Below are 13,785 nucleotides of genomic sequence, written 5' to 3' on the forward strand. Positions count from 1 at the left end.
TGGTCATCAGGCACGCATGGCACTTATTGCCAACTGGAATGCTCTTTCGCTTTTTCTGTTTAATAATATGCTGAGAGGATGCGCACAAAAATAATCCAACATGTGATGTTATCCACTTGCCTAATCAAAGAGAAAAGGTAGCCGTGGGTGGTAGTGGGAAGAACATGTTCAACACGCGTCCACTTGCAACAACATACATTTCTGTAACAGATCAGCCCGCGTACATATAATTGCCGCCTGTTACCAAGGGATAATGTTTCATATGTAGTATCGGTTGAGGCATTTCTTGATTTTCTAAAGAAAAAAAATCGATTTTTTTTTTTTTTGACATGGCATTTCTAAACTAGACATCTCGATCTTAGCTCAATTTGAAAGTAAAAAGGAAACGGAACAAGAAATAATACATATTTCTGTAAATTTAATTACATTTGTTATTCTCCGTCTAAATTGAGTGAGTAACTACTATCGGCACAGCTGCATATATTTTCTCTGGTACTGCTCTTAATTTGCAGCATGCACTTGGTACTACCAAGAGTTTGACTATGGTTGAGGGTAGACGCAGTAAAAATCAGTATGATGATTGTACCAATTACCCTGTCTAAGCGACCAAATCTCTCTTTCCCTTCAAAAAGAAAAAAAAAACTTGTTCTAATTGAATCGGTGAACCTGTACCAACATACTCGTAAAAAGGTTGTGGTGTTACGTAGATCCAATTGACCTAGTCACTTAAGCAGTGTTGCCCTATGATCATACCGCTTGCTCAAGTCTAACACTGATAAGATGATTGGCCCTGCAGGTCTTGTCCAACCACCGCTTACTGGCTACTGCATAAGTTTTCTTGTGGACATCAATTCTTTTTTTCCGAACAAAGTTCGTTCAGATCTCTCCCATCCTACTTCTTCTTTGTACAATCGTCATGTACAGGAAATCCATGGATCTAGACCAATTCTTTATGACAAATGTTCTAGTAATTTCAAAGTAAATTCATGCTGAAAGTTTAATTTGACAATGTGCCATACTCGTCCTTGCCCACAATTTGGTAACAATATTATGTTTTGAAGAATGGGCATAGATCCAAGACGCCAATGTAATGTAACAATGCCGGTCATGATGAAAGTTTAAGTTGACAATGTGTATAGAGCAGGAAATATCCGCTCAATTTCCATCCCTACATTCCACTGTGCATATTTATATTTTAGCAAGGAATTTCTTGGTGCTAAATTTTAAGTTTTATTTGCCCCCCTTAAATTCATATATATGTTCTGTCTCCAGCTCTGCTCATGTTAATAAGGATGCAGAAAGTATTTGCTGGAATCTGAGGATTATTCTTTCTGCAACTGGAATTATCCAGATAGCTATATATGAAGTTAAAACCAACTTATTTGTATAATAATATACCGTCACATGGAAGCTGACGCCACAATACACTGGGTAGATGACGTCAGCAGAAGATCAACTTGCTGACTTGATCAACCAAGTTTAAATATTAGTCCTCAATTTTTGCCTACTTATGTACAGCTGTTGACCTTGGGAAACCTGCTGATTTACACTTGATTACAACCAAAGCTTGTAATAAAAAAACATCATTAAAGAATAAGGGGGACCATGTCTAGGTGTAAAAAAAACAGTATTTAACCGGAAAAAGGAAGAGAAGACAGTGGGTTATACCGATGTACTCCCTTGGTCCCAAAAATAATGTTAGGCCCTGGTTCTCTAATCCATGGACTAAAAGTTTTAGTTCACTTTAATCCAAAAACTAAAAGTGGACTAAAGTGGTGTTTGATTCCTTGAATTAAATGGACTAAAGTGGAGAGAGAGGGCAATAAATGAGAGGCATGGGTGTCCCCAACACCTTTTAGTCCATTTTAGTCTAGTTTTGTGGACTAAATGACTAAAGGATTTTAATCCACTTTTAGTCCAGGTGTTTGGCTGTTTAGTCCAACTAAAATGCAAATTTTAGTCCAAAATGCTTTAGTCCATGAGAACCAAACACCCCCTTATATTCTAGCTTTATCTAAAGCAAATCATCTTAAGTTTGATGAAATTTATATAAAAATTTATCAATATTTACGATACCAAATAAGTATCATCATTAAACTTATCACGAAATATATTTTCACAGTACATGTATTTGGCATCACAAATGCTGATAATTTTCTCTATAAATTTGATCAAAATTAAGATTGTTTAACTTAAGATAAAACTTAAATGGCATTTCTTTAGAAACGGAGAGAGCACCGTTACTCCTCATTCCTTGGAATTGAATTGTTCATTGTAACTTTTGCAAAGTTCCCGAGAATTATCTTGTTCTATCAAGCAGAATAATGAATATAACCGAAGTGTGTATTTGTTTATTGTTTCTTTTTTGTGAACATATTTGTTTATTGTTTCAGTCTGATTTGCATTTAATAGGCTGTCACATAAGCGTTTTTGATGACATGACAACGTTTTTAAGAAGAGAGAGAAGTGAGTTTTATCTAGATGAAACTCTCTTGGCATGATTACAAACTCTATTTGAGTCATGAAATTAAATGTCTATGAAATTATAGAATGAAACTATACATTGAGGATGGATATTTCATAGTCTGATTTGCATTTAATAGGCTATCACATATAGACGTTTTTTGATGGCATGACAACGTTTTTAAGAAGAGAGAGAAGTGAGTTTTATCTAGATGAAACTCTATTGGCATGATTACCAACTCTATATGAGTCATGAAATTAACTGTTTATGAAATTATAGAATGAAACTATGCATTGAGGATGAATATTTCATTCATGTTTCATTTCATTTAACATGATGTGTTAGTCTTGGAAACAACGCCGTGAAACTCTCCATTGAGAATGGCCCAAGGGATGTAAGTGCAGGTGGTGAAACAACCTGATTCCAGTTTTCTAAGACTGCTGGCAATATATCCCACCCAGTTCACTTGAGAAGTAGAGAACACACAAAAGAGAAAGGAAAAAGAAAAGAAAAGAATATAAATCAAAGATCATATAGGCACAAGTTTACACAGGGCCAGCAAACTGCATCTGCTGAATTTCCACGAGGGGTCCTTAGTTGACATACCTTCCCCATCAACAGGTTGCAAACCATAAACCACTGGATGCCGCAGCATGTATGTTGATATATATTCAGGCAGCACTTAGTGGTTTCGAACGAATTAAGTAGTTGCTGATTGTTTACTAATATTGGTCATACCTTGCCTGCCCCTGACAATCGCAGAAAGGACAAACCCACTTGTCCCCTTAACATATTTGATTAGTGTATCAAGTGGAGGCCCCTCCTTCCCCTCTTTGCAAGAAGCTTCTCTCTTGTTTCTGTCACTCAAGAATCTCTCACCAAAGCTGATTCCTCCTCTAGCCATGCCCCTCTACTCTCTCATTACTCATCAAGAAATTATATGACCGTGATGAGCTATAGTAGCCAGTTAGACAAGATCAAGCTCTCTTAGCTCTTCTGTTGCATTATACTCACACATGCTCCATCTGCCCTAGATATTCAAGAAAACCCCCCATAACATTTCCTAGATCTTGTGCTATATAGAATTATAGAGCTAGAGCAAGAGAGAAACAACCCAGCCAATGGATCCCGTGTACATGGACCTGAGCTTGGGCGGCACACTGGTAGAAGACACTCAAGAAGTGCAAGAAGACCAAGAAGACAACTTGTACCAGCAAAGAGCTCTAGGTCAAGATCTCCACCAACAAGGTGGCGGCGGCGGCGAGCCAAGCCATGGGGTGGAGCGGGAGCACATGTTCGACAAGGTGCTGACCCCGAGCGACGTTGGCAAGCTCAACCGGCTGGTGGTGCCGAAGCAGCACGCGGAGCGGTTCTTCCCGGCTGCCGGTGCCGGGACGCTGCTGTGCTTCCAGGACCGCGGCGGCGCGCTGTGGCAGTTCCGGTACTCCTACTGGGGGAGCAGCCAGAGCTACGTCATGACCAAGGGGTGGAGCCGCTTCGTCCGCGCCGCGCGACTTGCCGCGGGGGACACCGTCACCTTCTCCCGCGGCGCTGGCGGCGGCCGCTACTTCATCGAGCATCGCCACTGCCAGCGCCGCCGCCGCCGCGATGTCGATATCAGCTTCGGCGACGCTGCCACCACCATGCCGCCGTGGCCGATAGTTGTCGGAGTGCAAGCCTTGAATGGGGGTGCAACGATGGCCGTGGAGACGGCGTCCCCCGCCATCGCCGGTCATGGCACCGAGGTGGGACCCTCGGGGGCGAGGAGCTTCAGGCTCTTCGGGTTCAATGTTGAGTGCAGCGGCGACGATGCACCGGCACCGGCACCGGCTTCCACCGAAGTGGAGTATGTCGACGGCGACGGCGACGGCGACAGCTAGTAGCAACGACGTAGGTGGGCAGAGATGATGATCTACTGATCTGGAACCTTATTACACCATAGGTAGAGCTAGCAATTTCTATTGATACACAGTGGTGCCTTATTGAATCTTAACTAATCATGTTTATTTGATTCTAATTGGATTGATGATTTATTCTAGGTAATTGCATGAAGTAATTAATGGTGATTTGATCCTTGCTCTCGATCTTGTTCTTTGGTTCCTTGTTCTTGTTTTTTGTTTCTGTAGTATAATTACCACTCTTAGTGCAGTTGATTGTGACCAAGAGGGCAATTATTTACTATGGTTTAGTTGTGTATCTAGTTGCCCATAAGATTTATGAACAGACAATCATAGGATTCTGAATCACGACTGAATTATGGGAGAATATCCTGTTTATACTCAAGGCCTAGATTTTTGTTTTATTTTTATGCACATTATATGTAGCTGTCATTTAAGCAATTGTGTGCATCGGATGAATTGAGGTGAATTAGCTATTGTATTTCCATGGTTTTTAACACTGTCGTATATATGTTTCATGACCATGCTTGTGCTAATCATAGCATAAAGTTATTCTACAAGTTGAGCAAATCTTTCATTTCCAGCTCATTTCATGTCTGTCCCTTTGCCTTTTTTACTGAATGTGTTAGATGTTTGAGCACAAATTTTGATCACCTTGTTTACATATTGGACTACTATTTGAGGCAACGAGAATTAATTGGGTAGAACCATTAACCACTTCTCAATGTACCACCATAAGTCTTTATCTATGATATGTATCTTGTTTTGTTTTTTTTCTGTGATTACAAGGATATAATATCTTCTAGTTAGAATAACTGAGTGTTTTTGTCTTCTTTGTCCATGAAGAAGATTATCAGTGTCCCTTTTGTGCATAGGAAGAGCTTCTAAAACTTTGTTAGTATATCTGCACATATATATGATGACACATGCACGATGTATATGTATATACATCTGATCTTGTGTGTGTGTGTGTGTGTGTGTGTGTGTGTGTAATACATGTTCTAACCCCACATGCAAAAGTTTGTGTTTTGTACCTCAGAAAAATGTTGCATGCTTTTGGAAAATACCATTGTGTAGATACCATGTATATTATTATGAGACATTGCAAACGTATTTTTAGAAAACCATCAAAACCCATGGTGCACATACATCCATTTTATAGCTAGCTCTAAGAGCATTTTCAAGAGTCTTTCTAAAGCCCACTCTCTAATAAATCATCATTTAGAGAGTTATTTGCATAAAAATCACTTTCTATATATTTTCGCTTTTCAACCTTTTTCTATATCTCATATGCACTCTAGAGAGCCATCATCGAAATCCAGAATAAAAGATGGCTATATCAACCAAATAAATAAATTATTAGAGGTATTTTTTCATCAAAATCTCTATTCACTTGGAGTTGCTGGAAAGTGCATTTTTTAGGGATTTGTTGAGCTGAAGCTAGTCTATAAAATCGAATTCCTCTTCTTCTTCTTTTTTGGTTCAGCAACATATCCCTGTGTGTGAATAATATAAGCCATAAAACCCTTGAGAGTGATCCCATCGCACCTTATTTCACTATGCTTTTGTTTACATGCATTGGGACCAGTCAGTCACGAACTGCACCTTTATCTTAACCACCAGATGCATACCAAGTCGGCATGTACATCGGACTATAGGAGTTCAATTCCTTGGGCTCAAACGAGACGTTACCGTTTTTTGTTTTGATTAAGGCATGTCATACCATTGGTGAGCAGCATAACTTACTGCTCTCATTAGAAACTGCAATAAGTTGGGAAAAGACGAGGTTGTTGAATGACTTGTGGATTTGTAGAGCCGTTTTGGACTCTATATAGTCACTTGAAAGGCACCTACAGACTATGGCTGGAAAAAAGCTAGGGTGGTATAGTGCGTTGGTGACACAATGAAATTTTATAAATGGATGACCAGTTAATCACAAAATGACAAAATAAAGTCGATTCATGAAGACATCATGACAGGAAAACTGGAAGTACTAATCCGTACGTAATAAGAACGCACGCCACCTCAAATGACCAATTCAGTGCATCTCGCTCTTGGCTTGTACTTTGGCAACACGTTGAGCTGTTCAGGGACTAGGACACAACACGACCTGCTGGCGCAATTAAACAAAGTAATCCTTGCTTCAAAAAAACTAAACAAACCAACACAAGGCTACAAGTTGCAGGTTAGTAAAACAGTAAGTCTGTTCAAGTGGATAGGATCATCCTTGCTTTATGTTATCATCTTCTCCAACCAAAAATTAAACAATGAATCAACTTTCTCTACTTTATGGCTGCTTCAGTTACATGGTAAATTCAACTTGTTTGTGGAAACAAATTCAGATTGATTTTATGCATATATACAAGTGCATGTTTCAGTAAAGCATTTTAATCTCTGCGTGGCACAACCTTCTCCATTTTTTTATCGTCGTTCATACATTTACCAATTTACAAACATTTATTTCAAGTGCATGTAACACGGATATTGGGAATATGATTTACTTTGTCATATAGTACTCAGTTGTGTAGTCTAACAACGGATCAACAGACTTCAGCAATGAATTGCAAGCTCGTTTATTTGTACACAGTTGCTAAAGTTACTTACTAGTGGATGATCTCAAACCGTACATTTTCTTTGAGTTTTTTTTTCGAAGGGGAGCAAGGAATTCTATAACAACCCAAAAATCCACCATTTTTAAAACTTTTTGTTAAATCCTTGTTAAACTGCAAATCCATCTTCTTTCTAAAGTTAGTCCAAGAATCCCAGGCCTTTGACATGAGCTTAACCAACACATCACCGTTCTTGGATGTCTTGATCATAACCTTTTCAAAATCCTCTTGAATCATCCGTCTCGATAAAACGTTCGTCGATGGCATGCATGCTCTACAACGATATGGCAGTATCCCTTCGTGTCGTAAAGAACCAAGACTCCATGTGGACCACAGCCACATGGGTAAGCCCATGGATGGATGCAGACATCAGGGGTGAAGTATCATGACCTCTATAGAGCCACACCAACGAGCTATCTTATCATGAGTCGTGTCATTCGACCATATTCCCTTCTCTAATTTGAGTAACCCTTAATGACCTTCAAGCTAACCAAGACCTTGATCATCATCTAGTTCATGCTTATCATTTGTCGTGGATTATGTAATGCTTGTTGTCTTCTTCTAAACACCATTGAGTTAACCCCAAGTCTGTGCTTTCTTTTAAGTGTTCTATTCATCCTCGACTTCCAAACATGCTCAAGCCTTTCTTCCCAATACTCCTTTTACCTTAGGATTAGTGAAAACAAATACCTGCTTTATCTCCGATGTGAGACCTCTCTTGGCCATAAAAGTTAGTGGAGCTAGATGCCCACACGTGGCTCAAGTGGATCACCTCTAAAACCATCAATGGGGATTATCTACAATGAAGACAGAGAACGTACCTAGAGGAACGCACGATGGTGGAACCACCCCGACACCTTGGAGCCCATGAGAAAGCTGAGATGTTGTCCCCAGTGGCGGAGCTCGTCAAATTTAACGCCTAGGGCCACTATATATAAGCATGTAAACCATCCGTGATCTAATTTAGAATCAACTATTTAAAAATGCTCATTAGATAGATATCATAGTTAAGAATAATTATGTTTTAATTTTCTCAAAATTTACACACTTAATTGGGTATGTGACTGGATAAAATTTGAGAAGCAAAGTTTTCTTTTGATAAGAGACAAAATTAATAGTGCCTAATTTTGATGTCTCTTCATTCAGATTTTTCCTTCATGCAAAAAAAGGGCAAACCCAGTATGAGTGAGCCCCAGTGGGGTCTGGGGAAGGGAAAAACCGAGGCAAGTCTTCCCCTCGCAAAATCTGCGGAGAGGCTACTTCGAACCCACAACCTGGTGACTCAGTGAGACAGCTCTCACCACTGCACCAGGCTTGCCCTTCGCTATTTTCCCTTCATGCAAAAAAAAATGACGAGAAAAGCCTTATGACTAGCTAGCCGACAAGGATTGTTCGGTCTTGCATTTAATATGATTCTAGTTGAGACTATACTGTATTGGGTGCTCACCGTTGGGCCCCGGGCGTCCAGCTCCGGCGTTCGCTTCAGGCGGTGGTGCGCCCTGCGCCCTAGTGCCATACGGCACACGGCAGTGTGGTGCCCCTTGCGCTAGGTGGGGATGCAGCTGTGCGGCCTGCAGCCCGCTAAGGTGCCGAGCATGGAGCACGTGCCTGAGCATAGGCTCCGTCGGCCGTCGGTGCCGGGAGGCTGGCTGGAGGCGGCTAGGGCTTTGCTCCTCCTCTGTGAATTAGTACGAGGATGGAGCACAGGAGCAGGAAAAGGTGAAACGGTATGACACAGCCACGCGCGGCGGAGAGAAAGTAGTTTGCACTTTCCACGCACTGGGCTGGGCACCTGGCTCTTATGCTTTCTCGCTGGGCCGACTAGGGCCACTGCATGATATACATAGTTGGGCCATGAAAAATTAAAGGGGCTATAAGGGGGGATTTGGGCCACGCCTGGGGCCGTGGCCCTAGGCCCAAATCCGCCCCTGGTTGTCCCAAGACTATCCTTAGTGACCTAGTCAAAAGACCCTAGTTGAAGAGCCTATGGAGTTCGGACGGACTGTCCATCACATCAGCCCGTTGATTGGACCTCCTGACAATGTCACCGATGTCTGGACAGATTATCCGACATGTTGAATGGACTATCCGTCAACAGTAGTGTCGTGGGCTCGTTGCTAGGATGAGTAAATAGAATGTCAATGTATGAGTTCCAATGGCCTAAGTGCCTAACACTCAAGACACAAAGGGTTTATCTTGGTTTGGCCTCGCACCTGACGTCCAGTAGCAATTTCATGTTTCAAGCGTTCAAGAGAGACGGGGTTACAATCGAGCAGGGGAGAGAGATGTGTGGTTACAGGGAGTTGCAAGGGTTCTTGCTTTGTTGTCTCGCTAATGGTGCCCTATGTCCCTTATAAGTGGGACCAGCGATGGAGGTTGCGGCACGAGACCCCGGGATGCACCACGGATCCTGAACCTAGCCATCTTGCTCTTTGTGTAGATTCGCCATCGGTGTCGCCCTGTGCCACAAGGGCGGTGCTGGTGGTCACACTAAGGCATATTACTAGTGTACACGCAGGCCCCATTAAGGACCGAATACATGCTTAGCTTGCTTATACTGGTAGAATTTGAGCATGTGGTGTGTTTCTCACTGTTTACACAAGGTTAGGAGTTGATGGCCTTACCTAATGAACAAATAGGGAGAAAAGAGATAAAACTTGGCGAAGAAAATGAATGTGATCGAGGCTCGACAAGGATATCTGATGACACAACTCCTTTGGCCGATTAAGGACCGTTGCATCTGTTGTAGTAAGTCTTAGACACACTATTGTACCAACCACTTGCCATGGATGGGGATGATAAGTCTAGTATTGTGTTATGACTAGATAATTACGTAGATTCAGTGCGACTTGGGGCGCAAGGCAGCTAGTACCCCCGACCATTTCAACCGTTCATGGGCGATTTCGCTGAGCATGATAAAGGATGAGGCATGAGAGACTCCTTAGATACCGATGGGTCATATGGGTTGTATCCTCACTCTTTAGTAGGTAAAACATGCTCTGATCTGCGCAGTTTTGACTTGTATTGATCATTCGCATGCTCTCCATTATGACCACGTTCATGACTTCTAGCTTTAGAGTATTTGTGCAATGGACTCGTGGGAAATCAAGCTCCACCCTTAGGCTTATGTCCATGCTAATGCATTAAACTTATGCTATGCTTAGATATAGTTTATAGACAACATTTACTTTAGAGTTAAATACACTAGGTCCATGAACTCTCAAAATCGAAATATGGCACCCTGGACTTCTTAATCATGTGCCAAAATAGCATCTGCATTTGGCATGCTAGAAAATTAGCATAGTCATCCAAGTTATGATTTATAGACATTGTTCCCAACACAGGATAAATAAGGGGCTTTCCGTTGGCTAGAGCGGCACCATTTCAAGCAGTGCCCATTCTCAGCCTTGTCAAGCAAAATCAAGAGGCCTTGACGCCCTGTTCGCTTGGCTTATAAGTCGTACTTTTTCAGCCAACGAACAGTATTTTTCTCTCACAACAAATCAGCCAACAGTACTTTCAGCTATGGCTTATCAGCCAAGCGAACAGGGCATATTCCTAGGTTCATGGTTGCTCATACATGTACACTACTAGTATATACTTCCAGCCAGATCCCTTCAGCCCTTTAGGTTGAGCCGATTTCTTCCTTCAGCACATGCTCCCAGTCTGAAGATCCAAACTCGCAGCTGCCACACAGAATGTCATCCCTTCCAGTGATATATGAGGATGATGACATTCCATCTGATGTGCTTGTGTTCAACCTTTTGAAGGCCCTACTTGGTTTCACTTGTAGACCAGGATGCACATGGCGGTGGACACCAGTTTCTTCTGAGCCTGGCAAGAAATATTCATCCTCAATATTCTCTGGCACAGCTATGTAACCTTTTGATCTTGATAGAACGCTGCTGTCTCCTGATTGAATGTGGTCAGCAGCAGAAAGCAGGTTATGAGTCTTTCTTCCTCCAGGATGGCCCTTGAGCATCAGTGGGCAAGTTATGGCAGATCCATAAGAATTACTTGGATCTACACCCATATCACATAGATGGAAAGAATGGTTTCTTGGACCACCACCAATATGAGCCATGCTAGACTCTAGGTCAATTTCCACACGAGTTTGTTTCAGTTGATACTTCAAAGCACAATTTGCACGTTCTGCATCAAACCACAATTTCTTATAGATAAGAGCCTGTGAGTGCTCCCCCCATGAGAGCTCCTTTGGAAAATTGCTGAGTGCAGACTGCTAAATCATTAACAGTAGCTTGTCAGAAAGGGTAGGAGAAAGTAATACCACGTGAGTTCAGCAATCAGATCCTGCTGAATCTTAATACAATGGTACAAAAGAAATAGGAAACAAATTATAAGATATTTTCTGAGAAAATGCTAGCAGCAGATTGTTTTACATGATTATTCTAAAAGTTGCCAAACAGAAGTTTCACCACATATCTCATAATTTGTACTTACTGGGAGACAAAATTCATCAAGATACTCTGCACGTTCAAAAGTAACAAAACTGTCTTACAATGTGTAGAAAAGGTTACCTGGTACCCTGTCACACTCTTTTTCCTTAAGTCACCAACCAAACGACTAGAATCACCAAGATTAGAGATAATTATGCCTTTTCCATTATCAGCAGTGTAACTACCATTGCAGTCTCCTGATACAGATTTTGAAGCTGCATTCTGAGCATAGCAAGCCTTTAGTCCTCCTGACTTGTCAGAAGCAACCACAACAGGAACCTAGTAAGAGCCAAAACAAGGTTTACTACATCACTGAATCAAATCAAACAATTCAATTGCAAGTCTTTCGAGTTTTAAATGCTGATGACAAGTGGCAACACTGATAATTTTTTAGGATTTTCATTATTTCTAGTTGAAGAAAAGCAAAGTTTCACAGACGCAGAAATCATATAGCTCACTGATCTTATACAGATAGGGTTTAAGAAAGATTTAAAGTTATTCCTTCTAAGAGGACATGGGATAAATAACATTTAGCACCAGAGGGAAAATGAAGTCCAAATTAAAGCAAAAGACAGAACAAAGCAGAATAGTTTAGATTAACCATACCCTCTTATTTCAAATAAACAAGCTGGAAAAGGAGGCCAGGAAAACCGAAAGATGCACATCGATTATATGCCGCCAACAGAATGTATTTCACATTGATGGAAATTGCAAAAATGGTGCACCTTGCTTGCTTTATGAAGATAACTCTGAAGATTCCCAATTACTGATTGGAGGAGGCAGTGGTCATGCTCCTCTAGCTCAATTTCATTAGAAAAATTATTGCACAGCACCTCCGACAAACTCTTGATCGCCTCCAGAATTCCTGATATGTTCGCTCCAGATGAAGAACAGGAACCTGTAGCTGGACCAAATACATGCATAAGCCAAAGAAGGAAAAAAAATAATGTGAGATAGGGTGCACCAGGTGAAATAATATAGAACATTTTGATTTGAGTTCAGAGTGTGAGACACACCATCGCCGGTATTTGATTTCCTAATAGATAAGGGAACAAAATCAGGAGCAGCAGAGTTTAGGCCAGATCGCTTTATGTAATCATCTATCACTGCTAAATAGTGTCTGTCTGCATTGTGATTTGCTGCACCATGTTTCGCAAACTGCTCCTTTCCATGGGAATATTGTGTAAGATTTGTACCAATGCCACCAGGTTCCTTGGACAGACCCAATTCAGCATGGGATTGGGAACGGTTTTGCGTACTCTTGCTAGCGACCAAATTCTGAAGTTTAGTTGGAGCCTCGCAATCAGTGCTAGAGCTTTGTTCCTGCCCTGCATCAAAAGCCACTGATTCTTGTTTCACTGATTGGGCAACTAATGTTGGAAGACCATCAAATGGAGAGAGACGAGAAGCTGTCCCTCGCCAGCAAGGTGAATCCACAGAACACTCCGATGGATCAGGATTCACGTCATCAGCCATTGTAACACATGGGCTAGCACATGCAGATGGGGCAAGAGGCTTCACGCTAAATTCAGGATTTAGCTCTTTCGAGAGAACCATGGTACCCTTTGAATTGCCACTTCCATGAGCAGGATTACCAAGTTCTAATTTCCCGCCGAAGGAGATATGTTTCCCAGTCTCTTTGTTGGACTCATCATTTTTCCTTATAGCCAATTTGCTAACAGAACCGAAAATGGTGTTGTTAGTTTCTGAAGTTTTACTTGGAGGGCTTCTGATCGTCACCCTTGGTTGTCCACTTCCCTTACCTGACGTCGATGGAACAAGGTGCTGCTTGAAATCAGAAGCTATGGTGACTGATGGCTCTGAAACTATCCCAATTGAGGACGTTGGATATGGATAAACACCGACAGGAATTCCACATGCGGAGCTTGGCTGACCTTGTCGTGTTCCATGTGCGCTGCTTGAATAAACAGTGTCACTCTGCTTCATTCCAAAGTGTGCTGCCAGTGGCACCGAACAAGAACTGTTGTCCTCTCCATTCAGCACAAAGTTATTATCAATCAACCTCGAAGCATCACCTACACATCCGTAAGACACAATTAATGCTATCTATGTGTAAGTAATAAATAGGAACACATGAATCAAACTAGACTGTACTACAAAACCAACAAAAATCGTCTACATTATTGTGCCGGTGATTCAATTAAACTACAGAACAAAAGAAAGATGGCAATGATAACGAATGCTGGGTGCCAGATAGTATAATACTACTTCAAGTCTTCAACCTAGGGCCAATCCCTGTGTCCTGCGAACCTTCCTTGTTAAAGTACAAGAACCCCAGAAAAGGCCCAATCTTTCGCCAAGCCACCGCACCAAATCGACATACCAATCATACAGCA

At 41.6% G+C, this 13,785-nt stretch overlaps 2 protein-coding genes across 2 annotated transcripts in view; one reads left to right on the forward strand and one right to left on the reverse strand.

The window, feature by feature from the left end:
• Positions 1–3,585: 3,585 nt before the first annotated feature.
• LOC136499524 (putative B3 domain-containing protein Os08g0157700) lies at positions 3,586–4,376 on the forward strand. Its single transcript, XM_066495145.1, has one exon. It carries the CDS (start codon positions 3,586–3,588, stop codon positions 4,342–4,344), a length of 759 nt encoding a protein of 252 aa, XP_066351242.1. The 3' UTR covers positions 4,345–4,376.
• Positions 4,377–10,169: 5,793 nt separating this feature from the next.
• LOC136499526 (uncharacterized) overlaps positions 10,170–13,785 on the reverse strand; it is a 15,505-nt gene continuing 11,889 nt past the window's right edge. Inside the window, exons 2-5 of the mRNA XM_066495146.1 lie at positions 12,445–13,464; positions 12,154–12,332; positions 11,510–11,707; positions 10,170–11,208 (exon numbers count right to left, since the gene is read on the reverse strand). Of these exons, the coding sequence (XP_066351243.1) occupies positions 10,597–11,208; positions 11,510–11,707; positions 12,154–12,332; positions 12,445–13,464 (2,009 nt within the window). The 3' untranslated portion in view covers positions 10,170–10,596. The remainder of the gene's footprint in view (positions 11,209–11,509; positions 11,708–12,153; positions 12,333–12,444; positions 13,465–13,785) is intronic.

Source organism: Miscanthus floridulus, chromosome 13 (genome assembly GCF_019320115.1).
Source record: "Miscanthus floridulus cultivar M001 chromosome 13, ASM1932011v1, whole genome shotgun sequence".
Classification (NCBI taxonomy): domain Eukaryota; kingdom Viridiplantae; phylum Streptophyta; class Magnoliopsida; order Poales; family Poaceae; genus Miscanthus; species Miscanthus floridulus.

What these genes read in the sequence shown, in the direction of transcription:
- LOC136499524 (XM_066495145.1), top strand. Translation starts at nt 3,586, where the DNA reads ATGGATCCCGTGTACATGGACCTGAGCTTGGGCGGCACACTGGTAGAA.